Here is a 14,671-nt window from a genome sequence, read left to right on the forward strand (position 1 = left end):
CACAATTTGCACACTTACAATATTGCATTTCGCTTTTTTAGTGAAATACGTTTTTTCTTTAGATTTTAATATTACTTTAAATCAGTCTATTTGAGTAGAGAGTTGAAAATGAATTAGGAGTAAGTGAAATAATGTTTATAGACATTTTTTATAAAATTACTTTTTATAGAAAAAATGTATTTTCGCGCGCATTTGATGTGCTTTTCGTATCGCTTTACTCTTTCCTAACTTTTCAACACTTTCATTTGCTATTTTTTTAATTCTTTGCTTTTTGTTAAATATTTTTATTTGGAAAAGAAGGTGTTGCAAGTTCAAGTGTTACTCTATAAGCTATTGACTATTTTTGCTTTAATTCATTTAGTGATATTTAATAGAAATTGTGCTTTGTTGTTGTCTCATATATTTTGAATTTTTAACCCTTCATTTTTTTTATTTTTAATATTTTTTTTTGCTTTTTTCTTTCAATGAAAATGGACTAGAATTATATAGTTTAGCTTGCTTACTCGTTACTTTATTACATACTCGTTTAAATTTATGTATTTAAATATGTTATTATTGTACAACTATAAATTAGCAGAAATTAATATGGCGCCTTGTTTGTTGTAACTTTACAATACATATTAACACTTCAGATGTGTTTAAAGGCGCAAGCGCCAAAGTGCGCAAACTTAAAGAAAATTGCAACACTGCAATCGCTTGCATTTACAGTTGCGAAAAACTGCTCGTCGACACCCAGTGCGCTGTATCTGGCCGTACCATTAACTATATAGGACCATAGTCGCTCAGCGCCTGCCCGGGGTGTTGCGCGCCCGGCCCACCAGGCAACGTAACGACCACGGACACCGCGCGAGAATCGATCACCGAACCGGGTGCCGTACTGGGACCATTACCACCGCCATTGCCACCCATGGGGCCCATTGGACCACCACCGGGACCGCCACCGCCACCGCCATTACCATTGCCATAAACGCCAGGCATACCCATATTGCCGGGCGTTGGTACGCCCATGCCACCGCCACCGCCACCGTGCAACATACTGCCAGGAGGAGCCCCAACACCAACACCACCACCGCCGCCAACCGTACTATTGCTCATACCCGCTGTGCTCATCAGAGTACCGTGTCCGCCCAGCACGCTGCCACCGCCAATTGTACTGCCGCCGCCGCCGCCACCACCACCGCCCATTGTTGAAGCTCCGCCTGACTCTCCATGTCATACGTGGCTTGCTGCCGGTTGTTTAAGAACATGGTGGTGCAAATGGTGATGGCTGGTGGAGGCAACCGATGCGCCACCCGCTTGTGTATATGGTGTGGCGAGTAGCGAACCGGCCGCCGAACCCACTGGCATACCCATGCCGGAGCCAGCATACGGATGCGGTATGGGCGGTCGCGGTTTAATGAGCGCTTGATTAGCGCCAGTGCGATCCGGTGCGCCGAAGAGACGACGCCAAAAGCGACGCCAACTCTCCAACGTCTTACCGGACCAGATCCAAACGCCCGATGTAATACCAACTGCCAAGGCCATAAAATATTTCAGCATTAGTACTGAGTATAATGGTTTCTTGCCAGGACCTTTTGTCTGTGCACATGGGCAGGCGAGCGCTTTGATCCAGTCTTCGAAGTAGGCGGCCTCATACAGGTAGCATCCGATTACGATGGTTGCAGGGACGGTGTAGAGGACGGAAAAGATGCCAATACGTATCATTAGTTTTTCCAATTTGTCCGCCTTAACGCCAGCGCCAACACCGCCTTGCTGCTTGATAACGGAACGTATGCGGAAAAGTGAAACGAAGCCCGCCATTAGGAAAGTGGTGCCGATGACGAGGTATACAAAGAGCGGTGCCAGCACGAATGTCTTCAGATGATCCGGATTGAGATTGCCCACATAGCAAATGCCGAGAATGGGATCACCATCGACAGCCGAGAGCAGCAATACGGCTACCGATTGCACTGTGGGTATGAGCCAGGCGGCTAAATGAAAATACTGCGAGTGTTTGGTGATGGCTTCATTGCCCCATTTAAGACCAGCAGCCAGGAACCAAGTGAAGCTGAGCACTACCCACCAAATGGACGAAGCCATGCCGAAGAAATATGTCAGTAGAAATACCATAGTGCATGAGTGTGGTCCTGCGGAGCTCTCTTTCAAGTAGCGACCATCGCAAGCGATCTCTTCATTCTGCAAAAAGTTCTTTGATAGATAACCAACAGCTACCATAAAGTAGCAGGCGGAGAGAAAAACGATCGGACGTTCGGGATATTTAAACCTTTCGGTGTCGATGATGAACGTGGTTAGTGTCATGAGTGTGCTGCAGAAGCACAGACCCGACCACAGGGCGATCCATATTCCGGCGAAGTCCTTTTCGTCGTTTGTGAAGAACGGGCCCTTGCAGGGGATCGCGCAATTTGGTACGTCGGCGATTCTTTGTACAGTTGAATTCATGTACCACGGGTAATGCATGTGTGGTGGCTGCATCAGCGCTTCCTTCCCCAGGAGTAGGAGTGGCGGGCGACACGAGCACGTGCAATCCTTTGTGTTTGTTCTTTCTCCTAGGGAATTTTGGCAGTTTTTTGAATTTTTGCCTTTGCATTTCTGTGAAGTCGAGCCACCGGAACCAGACTGTTTGCGTTTACCACCACCGCCTCCACTGCCGCTGCCACCACTACCACCACTGCCGCCCGAGCCGCTGCCGGACGTGCCATCACGGCCCGAACCGCCGCTGCCCGACTCTGTATACGACGGCTGCTCCATGCACAAATTCTCCGGATCGCCATGCAACGGCAAGTGCTCGCAGGCCATACGCTCTGGCCACTGGAAACTATACTGTTGCATGATGGGCGCACAACCGGCACGTGCGCGCTCACAAACCGAACGACAAACCGGCAACGGCTTGTGATAGTCCTCCAAACAGATAGGCGTGTACATAGAACAAAGGAAGAATTTCAAATCTGGCGAACATTTGATTTCAACGAGTGGCCAAAACTGATGCACTTCCAAACCGGCTTCATCCTGTGTTTCGTGATTCATTTCATTCGGAAAGGAAGTCATATTGTAACCAATGCCGCGACACATTGGTATAGTGATCTCTTCGCAGCGTGAATTGGGATCTTTTGGTATGGCGGGTAGGCCATAACCCGGCGCAGGACTGACATCCATGGAGTGCGGACCCATGCCGCCCATGCCGACGCCACCACCGCTATCCGCGAGATGTTGCATGCCGTCCGCATGACAGTTATGTGTGTGTAGCAGCAGCACGATGCTGAGCGCAAAGACAGAGTTGCATAACGCAAGCGGATGCCGCCGCGTCGTCTTAGTGCTGTGTGCCGTTGTGCGTAACATGACGTCTGTAGGTATTTATATGTATGTTTTGTAAGTTTTTTATTTAAATATGTTGCACGAAACTTATGCGCAAACGTGTAAGTCACTCCAAAGCGACGCTGTGTCCAACAAAAATGTTAAGGATTAGTTGCGCTTGTTGAAAAGTTTCAGCTGTCTATGACAGTTGACAGCCTACAGCTGACTAAAAACAGTAGACAACTGAAATGTGTGGCGAAGTAAGTAGCTGTAGCAACGCTGGAGACGCGCGCTGTACGTACGAACGCTCAAACCGCAGGCGCAGCACGTTGTCAAATCAACGCTGGACGACAAATGAAGGACAACTGTAAAGAGAAGAGCATACAAGAGGCAAAAATTAATAAATTTTTCAGCAGCAAGAGAGCAGGGGTATGCGCTTAAGTGTATGCATAAATATATATTTATGTTGAGTGTTTTCTTAGTAACCGCAAACGATTAGTTTTAGTCCGGATGCTGTATGCTGCGCGCGTACCCCCAGAGGATGACAAAAACAATTGAGCCTAAATCAACAAAAACCTATTAAATATCGAGTTGTAGTAACACACACACGCGCGTGCACATATACGCAATTAAATACTAGTAGCTCCAATATTGTTTTTCTTACTTCCATTTCATTTGTTTCAATTCAAAGCAAACAGGCGGCGAAAGTGGCAAGCAAACACTTGGTCCTATGCCAAAGGCAGGGTGAGAGACAAGTAAGTTATGAGAGATAAGTAATAGACTACAGCTGAGGATGGTTGCTGACATTAGCGCTGCCTGCATTTAACCCCTTACTGTCACAGTGGTTGCCATATGTCCGTATATTCAAACAATAGAAGTGAGCGCGCGTGACAATCACACTTGCGCTTAAGCGCGCACATACGTATAAAAGTTATTTACATATAAATTCACTTTGACTGGACCAGATGATGCTCTGCGCGCGCTGCGCTGCTCAGTTGTGCCACATCAATCAAAATCAGTGATTTTTATTAAATTTGACAGACACAAACGGCTGCTGTTACACATTAACACCGCTATATAGTGTGATATTGGTGGTGAAATGAATTAACTAACGGCGAGTAAGGGCGTATATTAAGGCGCGCTTTGTTGTGTGTGTGCGCGCGCTTTGGAAGTGAATTTCTAGCATGAATTTGCGCTTTTGCATTAATTCTTTGAGTTTTTGCTGCACCGGAATACATATACATATATGTTGTATTGTGCGTATGAGCGTGTGCGTGTGTGTTGATTGGAAAAAACTAAATTAAGAAAATTGCTCATTTTGCAGCTTGACGGCTTAGTGTAGTGCTGACATTGTAGAGACCAATGTATATGTCGCTCTGTTGTACACCATATATGTATGTACATATGTAGTTTGCACAAAAAAATATATTCCAACATATTTTTAATATTGATGATATTTCGTAAATTCTTTTTGGTTTGAATGAAAATTATTTTCCGCGTTCTGATTTTATAATAGTGGCAGATTCTATGAACCGAGCACTTAACTACTTAACTACCAATAAATTTTCTTCAACCTTTATTAACACCGAATTATCATTCTCCATTTTTTGACAGGTTCGGCCCCCAAAACCAAAACCAAAAACGAAGTAATAACATATTAAATTTGTGATGGCATGACTAGTTTAGGCAAGGGTTTTTGTCAACATTATTTAAGTGGGTATTCTGGTCTAGAAATTTAAAATTATCGAAAATTTTTTTTTTATATTTTCAAAGTTTAACTATTCAAGAATATGTATGTATGTGTACAAGAGGATTTTTCAAAATTCAAATTATTTTCGGAGATATAGGCATTTTTCTGACCCGCCAGCCAAACTGGTTCGGCCGGAACTAATCGAACAAAAGACTTTACGCGAAACTTTAAACGCGTTTTTCTCAAAACTGACTTTTTCGGAACGCTACCCACGATTTCTCAGGTTCTACACGACCGATTTACTTGAAATTTTTATAGCGTCTTCTTTATAGGCTTGTCTATGGTTGTAACTAGCCCCATCCCCAAATTTTATTTTTATTATTTTAAAAAATTCGAAATAGTCAGAAAAAGTGATGCAAAAAAACTTTTTTTTTCAGGCAGTCGCCATTTTGTGCAAAAAATTTTTTCCCACTTTTCTGTAGTTCCGGCCATTGCGACATTATTCTAGATTAATAATAATTTTTTTTTTGGTTTCAGATAACTAGGAGGGTTGAAATCATGGGTATGGTCACGTGGAAATTTTTAGAGACCCCCACTTCGTCAGCTCATAATTTTTGAAATTTTTTATTTTTTTAAGTTTTTCATTTATTTCTGTACTCTTCTAAAATTAACAAATAACTAATAAAAAATGTATAGTAAAAATATTAATTGCCTTTTTTTTACGACACTTTAAAAATTACCTGAAATTCATGCTTCTAGACCAGAATACCCCCTTAAGCCAAGATGATTGTACCAATTTTTAGGAATGGTTTTAAAGTAAGTATATTAAATTAAAGCGTGTTGTTTTTTTTTTTTTTACTTTTTTCTCGTCTTTAAATCTCAGGTTTTCTAACTGAAGCATAATTTTCAAAAACCCCAAGGAAACGTGACATCCTGATTTCTTACTTAAAGATGTTATGCCACTGGCAAGCAGTGTTTTCCATTCATCAAAGTGAATTTCAGCTACTCTTCTAGTTCCGCATGAAGATACTTTGTAACTCTGCTAACGGGTTTTTACTCTTAAAACATCAAAATACAAAGTTGTCAACTTTCATAGAAAATGTGTTATAACTATTTTTTGCAAACCTTTTTGATTTAGAGTGTTTAAATTCTCATTTAAATAGCCAAGTATAAAAATTTTTATCTGCGAGTAAAAAATCTGAATTTTTGGATGAAAAAGTTACTGCTTTAGTTATCGGAAGGCCACAAGAAAATATATTATAATATATATTAGGTCGTCAAAAAAGTCTTGCGGTATTTTTATTGAATTTTTTTTTTTTTTTGAAATTGAAATGAATTTTTGATGACTCATGTCCAGCTCTTGACCGATGCTACGGCTGCTACTATGCCGGTCTCTTTCGACCAATTCAGCGATTTTATCGCAATTTTCGACGACAGGCCTTCCGGAGCGTGGCGCATCTTCGAACACCTCTACACCAGAACGAAAACGTTGAAACCATCGTTGTGCGGTGGAAATGGAAACTGTATCGGGTCCATAAACTGCACAAATTTTATTGGCGGCTTGAGATGCATTTTGCCTTTATCGTAGTAGTACTGTAAAATATGCCGTATTTTCTCTTTATTTTGCTCCATGTTTGCGACGCTATAATTCACGAACGACTTAAAAGAAACGACAATCAATCAAACACGTGTTAGCGCGTGAAATGAGCTTTCCAAAAAGGTATAGCATGACCCGACGCGACGAATAAAACTAGAACTACGCGTTTTCAGCGCCAACTAGCGAAAATACCGCAAGACTTTTTTGACAAACTAATATATGCGCGACTAACGTTGATTTTAACTCTTACTTCTTTAACTCTTTTGTCTGAGTGATTTAGAGTTTCTCACTCTGTTTTAATGTAATTTATAAGTTAGGATGTGATTATTTAGGTTGATGTCTATTAATATACTTAAGTATATAAAAATATTTAAATCGCCACGACTTACAGTTAACATTTTATAGATATGGAAGATATGAAGAAAGCTTGTATACCTATAACGACGATTATCTTAATATATTGTATATCACGTGAGTACTTGTAAATATTACGAAAGCTGACACCTGTGGTTAGAAAATTACATACAACAATAAACAGCTGTAACATATTTCCCTGCATAATATGATAGATGCGGATAGGAACGACGATAAAAAAATCAATCAATCTTTGAAGATATGCAAATACATATATATTTATACATATAAAATTATAAGAAATATACTGTTAGTATTAATTACATGTTGCGGTTTAACTGTCGAATAATAACGAGCTATGGAAACTTACGCGCACGTCGTAACAGTTTGGTGGTCAAACCGCAGCTGAGTGACAGTTGTAGGGTAACGTGACAGCTAGTTAGACTATAGTTGAACATTTATTCAATATAAAAAATTTACTTGTAATAAATAAATTGAAACGATAATTAGGCTACTGTTCACCTTCAAGTGGGTTATCATATTCGCCGCTGAGCCAATATGTGGTGTGGGAAGTGCTATGACAGCTGACAGCGTAAGTGAGCGATTGAGCGAAAACCTTGCTTACTTATTATAATATTGTAAATTTATATACATATAATAAAACTTGCTCCACATTCGCGCTTAATTAAATTTAAAATAGTTGAGAAATCAATTTGCTAAATTAAACTTTCGACTTCTGCTTTGCAAAGTTTTCTATTGTAATCCTTGCTAAAACGTACACTGACCAACTAATAAACCAAATAAATTTGAACACTCAAACTTTTGCAACTCCAGCGCTTACCACGCAGCCACCCACCCCTTATGGAACTACAAGCCCACTTATTGAGCATATTTATGCAAATATTTAGAGCGTAGCCGATTTAAAGGATGACCAACGTAAAGTAACAATAGGAGAGCAGGCGAAAAGCTGTCAACGGTAGCAGCTGTCATACGCAAACAACAATAGCAAATAATAAACGGTGACTGCAAAGAAAATAAGCTAAAATGTGGGTAGAACAGAAATGGAGGAATATGTGAGTATCCGAGTGGCAAGCAGCGCCGAGTGACGGCCAGCAGCGGCTGTAATTGTGTACATTTTGCCAAGTTGACACTTCGAAAGCTGTCACACTGACACAAACCTACCGTTATGTGTGTAGCACAAAGGAAAATTTCGCCCTCTGCAACTGAATTGTTGTGAAAAGCGTGGCGAGAGTGTTTGGCAGAAGGCAAAGACCGCAAAGAGGGTGAAAATCGTACAGAGCGTGGCAAGTAAATAATAAAATGCAGCAAAAAAGCATTTAGTGAATCAGCAGTAGGCAGAGGGATAAACGTAAAGTGACGGTGAGGACGCAAAAACACTGAGTGACTGACTGACAAGGGGTGAAATTGGTAACTTGCGAGGCGACCCTAAAATTACACTACTTTTCAGTGGCAAATGCGCACACACACAATCGAGTGTATTTAGAAACCAAAGGTGGCATCTCGTACACTGGGTGGGCGGCTGATTTGCTAGCAAAACAGTGTATATATGTTTTATATACATATGTATGTGTGTGTTCCCACAACAGCCGCAAGTGTTGCTGTGTCTGCACAGCTGTCAGTTGATCTCCAACTATACGGCGCGTTGTGGCAAGTTGAGGAAAGTGCTGTGCACGAAATATAGGGAAATTGTTTTGATCTCGCAGTAACAGCATATAGTTACATACATATGTATATGTATGTATGTACATGCTTGTATAGCTGGTGAAGTTTTTCAATTTAGTTGAGCTACAAATGACAATGCTGCTTTAGATGATTATGTTAAATTTGAATGACATTTTAATTAATAACATTTGTTGACACTAAACAATTTACAAGCACACAAACACATACAAACAAGTGAGCACATTTGAAACATTTACACATGTTGCGCATAAAGTGGCACTTGTAGTGTTGTCACTAAAATGTGTGGAGCTGCTTTTTGGGGGGTTTCCAAAATATGTTTTCGAAACTGCTGGCATTTTTTGTTGTCTCGAAATCTTGTGCAGTTGTAGTTGTTTGCACAGCGTGCGCTTTCGAATTTTTGTTCTTTATTTGTTGTGCAATTAATTATGCAAATAACAACTGCATATAGTGAGTGTGGCGCATGACTGTGTGTGGCAGTGTAATTCAATATTTGAAGCTAGGGAAAATTCAATATTACAGTGGAATGTAAAATTTGCTCTGAGTTTGTGTTTATACCGATAAGTGTGCTTTATTTTCAAACTAAAACGTAAAATGTTTATAATTAATAAATTTTGGTGTCTGTTAGATGCTAATATGGTGACTATTGATTAGATTTATTTGAGTTTTCGAACCATAAGAACCAATTCCAAAATTTCGAATCCATATATCATTTGTTTCGAAAAAAAAATTATTTTTAAACTATACAGAATACATAGTTAGTTAGAAAATAATAATGGTCAAAGGAGTTTTTTGGGTTTTACCAGCACAATGAACTAATTTGACCCTGAGTGGTACACGGGCAGTGAAGCAACCATGCCTGCGCGCACTCTGGTGCAATACTTACTACTTTTTTTGACATTTTCATATGTTGGTGTACCACTTTTTTTGAAATATCAATATACAAACGTGGGTTGTCTCATGAGCAGAGTTGCTGATAAAAAAGTCGATATTTTTATATTAATCGATAAGTTTGCCATTTTTATCGATTAAAATGTTATTATCGAATTTCGAAACAATAAAAATGAAATATAAGAATCAAGATAAAGTAAATTGCATTAATTAATGAAATTTAATAGATTACAATAAAATACAATTAAAATATAAAAATAAATATAAAATGCTACTAAGTAAAACAAAATAAATTAAGATATAAAAAAGTGAAATACCAACTTACAAAAATTAAAAAAAAAAACAAGAAATAAAAAAATTAAATAAAACATAAAATTAATTTAAAAAGAAAATTATAAAAAAATTAAAAATTAATTAATTATTCACAAAAAAAAACAATTGTTGTACTCACAACCCGTCGTAAAGCATCGTAAAATCGTAAAATAATACATTTTTGCACTTGTTTAAAAAAAATTGTTGTTGGATTTCATACAAAAATGAGTTTACACATTTACAATTCTCAATGCTGTGTTTTTGAATCAAGAAAAAACGTTAACTTCGGTTGCACCGAAGCTAAATACCCTTCACAGGTGCATTTCTGTTAGTAACTATGTATGTGTTCAGTTTGTATGGAAGCTATATGCTATAGTCAACCGATCTGAACAGTTTCTTCGGAGATTACATTGTTGCCTTAGAAAAAATCTATACCAAATTTCATGAATATATCTTGTCAAATGTGAAAATAAAGCATTTGATTCCGATCGTTCAGTTTGTATGGCAGCTATATGTTATAGTGGTCCGATATTGGCCGTTCCGACAAATGAGCAGCTTCTTGAAGAGGAAATGACGTCTGCAAAATTTCATAACGATATCTTAAAAACTGAGGGACTAGTTCGTATATATATAGACAGACAGACGGACGGACAGACAGACGGATATGGCTAAATCGACTCAGCTCGACATACTGATCATTTATATATATACTTTATAGGGTCTCCGACGATTCCTTCTGGGTGTTACAAACTTCGTGACAAACTTAATCAAACTTAATATGCCCTGTTCAGGGTATATAAATATATTAAAATTAATTTCGTTGAAAAAAAAATTTTTTTAAATAATAAAAGTATAAGTGCAAAAAAAAATTGATAAATCGTTTTCATATTCAAATAGATTTGATAGGTAAATATAATTGTATTCGCCTTTCTCTGCAGTTTTAAAATAACAATAACTTTTTTTCTGCGCTTTAAAATAATGAAACATTATTACTTTAATGGCACTCCACAATTCCCACAAAAAAAGAAAAAAACAAGAAAAAATTACAAAATCATTATTTATCTGTAAGGCATGTTTATACAGTAATAACTGTGTAAAAGCAAATAACATCGTCAAATGTGAACTTGGTCTAAGCATTGGCTACAAAAATCAAAAACAGCTTAACAAGAAATCCAACAAGCCACAAAAGCGCACTGAAGGCAGACAAATGTTATAAACAATGAGAAATACACACACATATACATGAAAACTGCGAAAATCTGCAGAGGCACTTAAACGCCAAAACGTGACCAAATGGTTTGAAGCGCCAAAAGCATGATAAAGGAAAAAAATTACAGCAAAACAATAATACAAAAACTGAGCGCTAATTCGTGGTGCAGTAAAAAGAGCCGAAAAATAGCAAGAACGTAGAGTTTTAGAAAAAAAAAAACAAAAACTCTTCTTATTGCTTTCAAGCTGTTGCACAGCTTAGTTGCAGCATTGACGCCGCATAACATAACTTTGGATTAGTGCAAACATAATGAAGTTGCCTGTAAAACAGAAACGTTACAAACACTTGTGGCAAGAATGTGTTGCAAGTATGTATTGTGCGCTGGCTGCTTTTAAGGTGCAGCGAACACTTGAAGAATACTTGTAGAATGCAAACGGAAATAGAAGCACTGTCGCAATTACAAGATAAATAAATAGCAAATAAAATGCGAGCAACAGCTAACTGGAGCAACAACGAAAACCAAATGCAAAGAAGAAAGCGCATAACTGTTAAACTTGGCCGTCTTAATGAGATAACAAGCGCTCTTTTTAGACCACGCTTAAATTCTTGGCGCTTTACTGATAGTGCAGCATGCCACAAACGGTGGCAGCAACAAACGTGCGCTTTGTTGGCAGCACAAGAACTTTGTAAATAGCAAAGTGTGCAGTCTGGCACTCAGCGCTCACCACTCAACACTCAGCACTCACTATCAGCTCACTTGGTGATGCTGCAGACTGTGACCACTTGATTTGATTTCGAAAAAATTCGTGTGCCTTTATGTGTGCGTTCGCGTTGAGCACACTAAATAAACATGCCACTTGGACATTGTTGCATTAACGAGTGTGCGAACTGCTGGCGACGAGTATGAGTAATGTTTCCGAAGAAAAATAGCGACACAGCAAACACAAAATTGGAATTGGAAATTGGAGTAGGAAATGTTGTAGCCGGCAAGCAGCTATAGTTGTGGCATGCAACTGCATTTTTCTTAAAGAAAACATAGCAGTAAGACAATATTTGTCTTTCGCCTTTTCCAGACAAATCCCAAAGAGGCTACGACTCGCTCTTTCCGCGCTGCGCCCAACACCACGGCCCGTCAAACTGTTCGAGTTGATGATGATGTTGCCGTTGATGAAACTCAAATTGAAATTGAAGTGGATCACAAGTGCACATATAATGTTTATATATATGTATGTGTGTGTGTGTGTCTCTAAGATCGTCTTTGACTTGTCATTGTTGATCTAAGTGCTGAAACGCATTTCATTAGGATTTGAGGTCCGGCGCGCTGTTTACTAATATTTTATTCATGGAAAATGATGTGCAAAATATTAAATAAATAAATGAGACGAACGTACTTTATATATGTATATACTGTATAGTAGTTAAGTTGACCGGCTACTGCGAAATGAAGTCTCCATTTTTGTTATGGAAAATGCATTTACCATTTTGCTCCCGTTGCATTTGTTGTGCTAGTTACTTTTGTTGTTGTTCTAAAAATGCAAAAATATGCGCATAACTTTAATGTTAAATAAACTTAAATGGTATGTGAACTTACTAGTATAAATAGCGCGCTAGACAGCAAAAAAAAGGAAAATAAGTACAGTATGTCCCAGTTAAGTGATACATGCATGGTTGTTAAAGGTGCAGTATTGCGAACAAAAAACTTTGTATACAAACGTACTGCGGATTCACGCTTAAAATTGTGATAATTTTTATATAACACTTTACAACAACTTTTTTTTCAAAAACTAGTTTCCAAACAGGCTCTTTGTTAGACGTGTAAAAAAAACAATAATATTACAAATGTAATAGGGTTTCGAAAAACATTATATTTCTAAATATTTTTGTACTCTAAAATCATTTTTATGCAGATTTCCATTAAAATTACAGCACTGAACAACAAAATATTTTTTTGAAAAGAATTTTTTTTTCAAGAAATAAGTTTTAAAATGCAGTTCTTACGCTTTTTGTGGAAGTGCAAAAAATAAAATAATTAAAAAATGTAATGGTGTCTTTAAAAAATATTTATTTTTAACATTTTCACATTTGTATTTCCAAAAATTAAGTTTTATATGGAATTTTTACGCTTTTTATGTAGGTGTAAAAAAAAAACAAGTCAAATATATAACGGTGCCTTAAAAAAGTTTTTTTTAACATTTCTAACTAAAATCAGTTTTTTTTTTTTAATTTTTTAGCATCAATGCGACAAAAGTACAAAGTTACCCATGTACACACTTTAACATTTTGAATAAGATTCGAGTTCTGTTATTAACAGGTACTTTAGTAGAATATGGCAAATCGTTTTATAGTACTTTTTGATGTGTAAAAAAAAATTATATGAGAAATTTACTATATACTGGGCAGTTAAACGGTTAAAATTCTCCACAAAAATGTTTAGCTTCAAATTTACTACGAACTGCTGAACATATCCTATGCCTAATGTATAAGAATTGCACGAGTTGTATGCCAATCGAACATAAATATGTGTAAGAAACACCGGATCAATTAATGAAAATGAAAAAAAAAAAAAAAAATGGAATTCATATATCCAGACACTACTGTACTCAATGCTTCATAGTACTATACACACTGAGAAAAGTTCGCTTGCAACGAGTTTGTGTGTATATACAAGCTCTATAGACTTATTGTTTACTATGTTTTAGTCTGACTCCTTTCTTCTATGCTACTATTTGTTGTGACATGTAATGAAGCAGCGCGCTTATTTTATTAACTTTTTAACTTTTTTTCTATTGCTATGAGCACACTACCAACATTTATTTCCTCGCGCCAGAAAAAAGTAGTTTCATTTATTTTCGCCTTAGTCGAGTCATGTTTGCGGACTACGTATGGCCGACAGCGTTGCGAGTAAAAGGCGTTAACTGTCAGGAGTTTACAATTGTCAACAATTGTTGTTGTTGTTGTTGGTTACAAGTCAGCGAAATCAACAACAACGACAGCAACTGCATGTTGCTAACCAACAAGCACACAAAATTACCAAGGAGCCAGATCGGAGTAAACATACAGTGGTTACTCAACTACCATTGCCATTTGGTTTGGAGGTAAGAAAAACTTTCCTGGTAATCATGTTTATTTAATTTGTAATTGATTGCATAGTTAGCGACGAGACGTTAGTGCCCACGGCAGCGCTTGTCCAGGCAATCGGACGGACTTGGACTTGGTTTAAGTCAAACGAACGAGTGTTGTTTAAAATTGTCGGTTGCAAGTGGTGAGTGCAGTGGAGCTGAATGCCTGGGGAGTTGAGAAGTTGATGATAATTGCAATTGATTTCTGGCGCTTATTTAATTTTATTGCAATTTTTTGTGAGAAATTTCCACTTTTTTTCGAATGGAATGCAATGTTGGTGGTAGGAAGTGGCAAAGAAATAAAAAAAAAATTAAATATAAAAACGCTTTTTCCTTGAATTATCCGATATCGGGGGATCTGATAAAAGAGCAGCTACTTAGGGAAAAAGTTCGTGTGCAAAATTTCAAATGGATAATTCAAGAATTGAGGGTAACCCACGCCACACTGATAATTTATATTTATATACACTTTACAGGATCTCAGACGCTTCCTTTTGGGTGTTATA

The 14,671-nt window shown here is 37.8% G+C and overlaps 2 protein-coding genes across 2 annotated transcripts in view; both read right to left on the reverse strand.

The window, feature by feature from the left end:
• Nucleotides 1-340: 340 nt before the first annotated feature.
• Nucleotides 341-1,185, reverse strand: LOC126763231 (uncharacterized). Its single transcript, XM_050480544.1, has one exon. It carries the CDS (start codon nt 1,183-1,185, stop codon nt 763-765), a length of 423 nt encoding a protein of 140 aa, XP_050336501.1. The 3' UTR covers nt 341-762.
• Nucleotides 1,186-1,212: 27 nt separating this feature from the next.
• The window catches only part of LOC126763158 (frizzled-2), a 109,183-nt gene continuing 95,724 nt past the window's right edge, over nt 1,213-14,671 (reverse strand). The window contains exon 3 of the mRNA XM_050480414.1: nt 1,213-3,656. Within this exon, the coding sequence (XP_050336371.1) occupies nt 1,213-3,336 (2,124 nt within the window). The 5' untranslated portion in view covers nt 3,337-3,656. The remainder of the gene's footprint in view (nt 3,657-14,671) is intronic.

The sequence above is a fragment of the Bactrocera neohumeralis genome, chromosome 6, assembly GCF_024586455.1.
Source record: "Bactrocera neohumeralis isolate Rockhampton chromosome 6, APGP_CSIRO_Bneo_wtdbg2-racon-allhic-juicebox.fasta_v2, whole genome shotgun sequence".
Lineage (NCBI taxonomy): Eukaryota > Metazoa > Arthropoda > Insecta > Diptera > Tephritidae > Bactrocera > Bactrocera neohumeralis.

Excerpts from the sequence above, each read along its gene's own strand:
- LOC126763231 (XM_050480544.1), bottom strand. The coding sequence starts at position 1,185 with ATGGGCGGTGGTGGTGGCGGCGGCGGCGGCAGTACAATTGGCGGTGGC.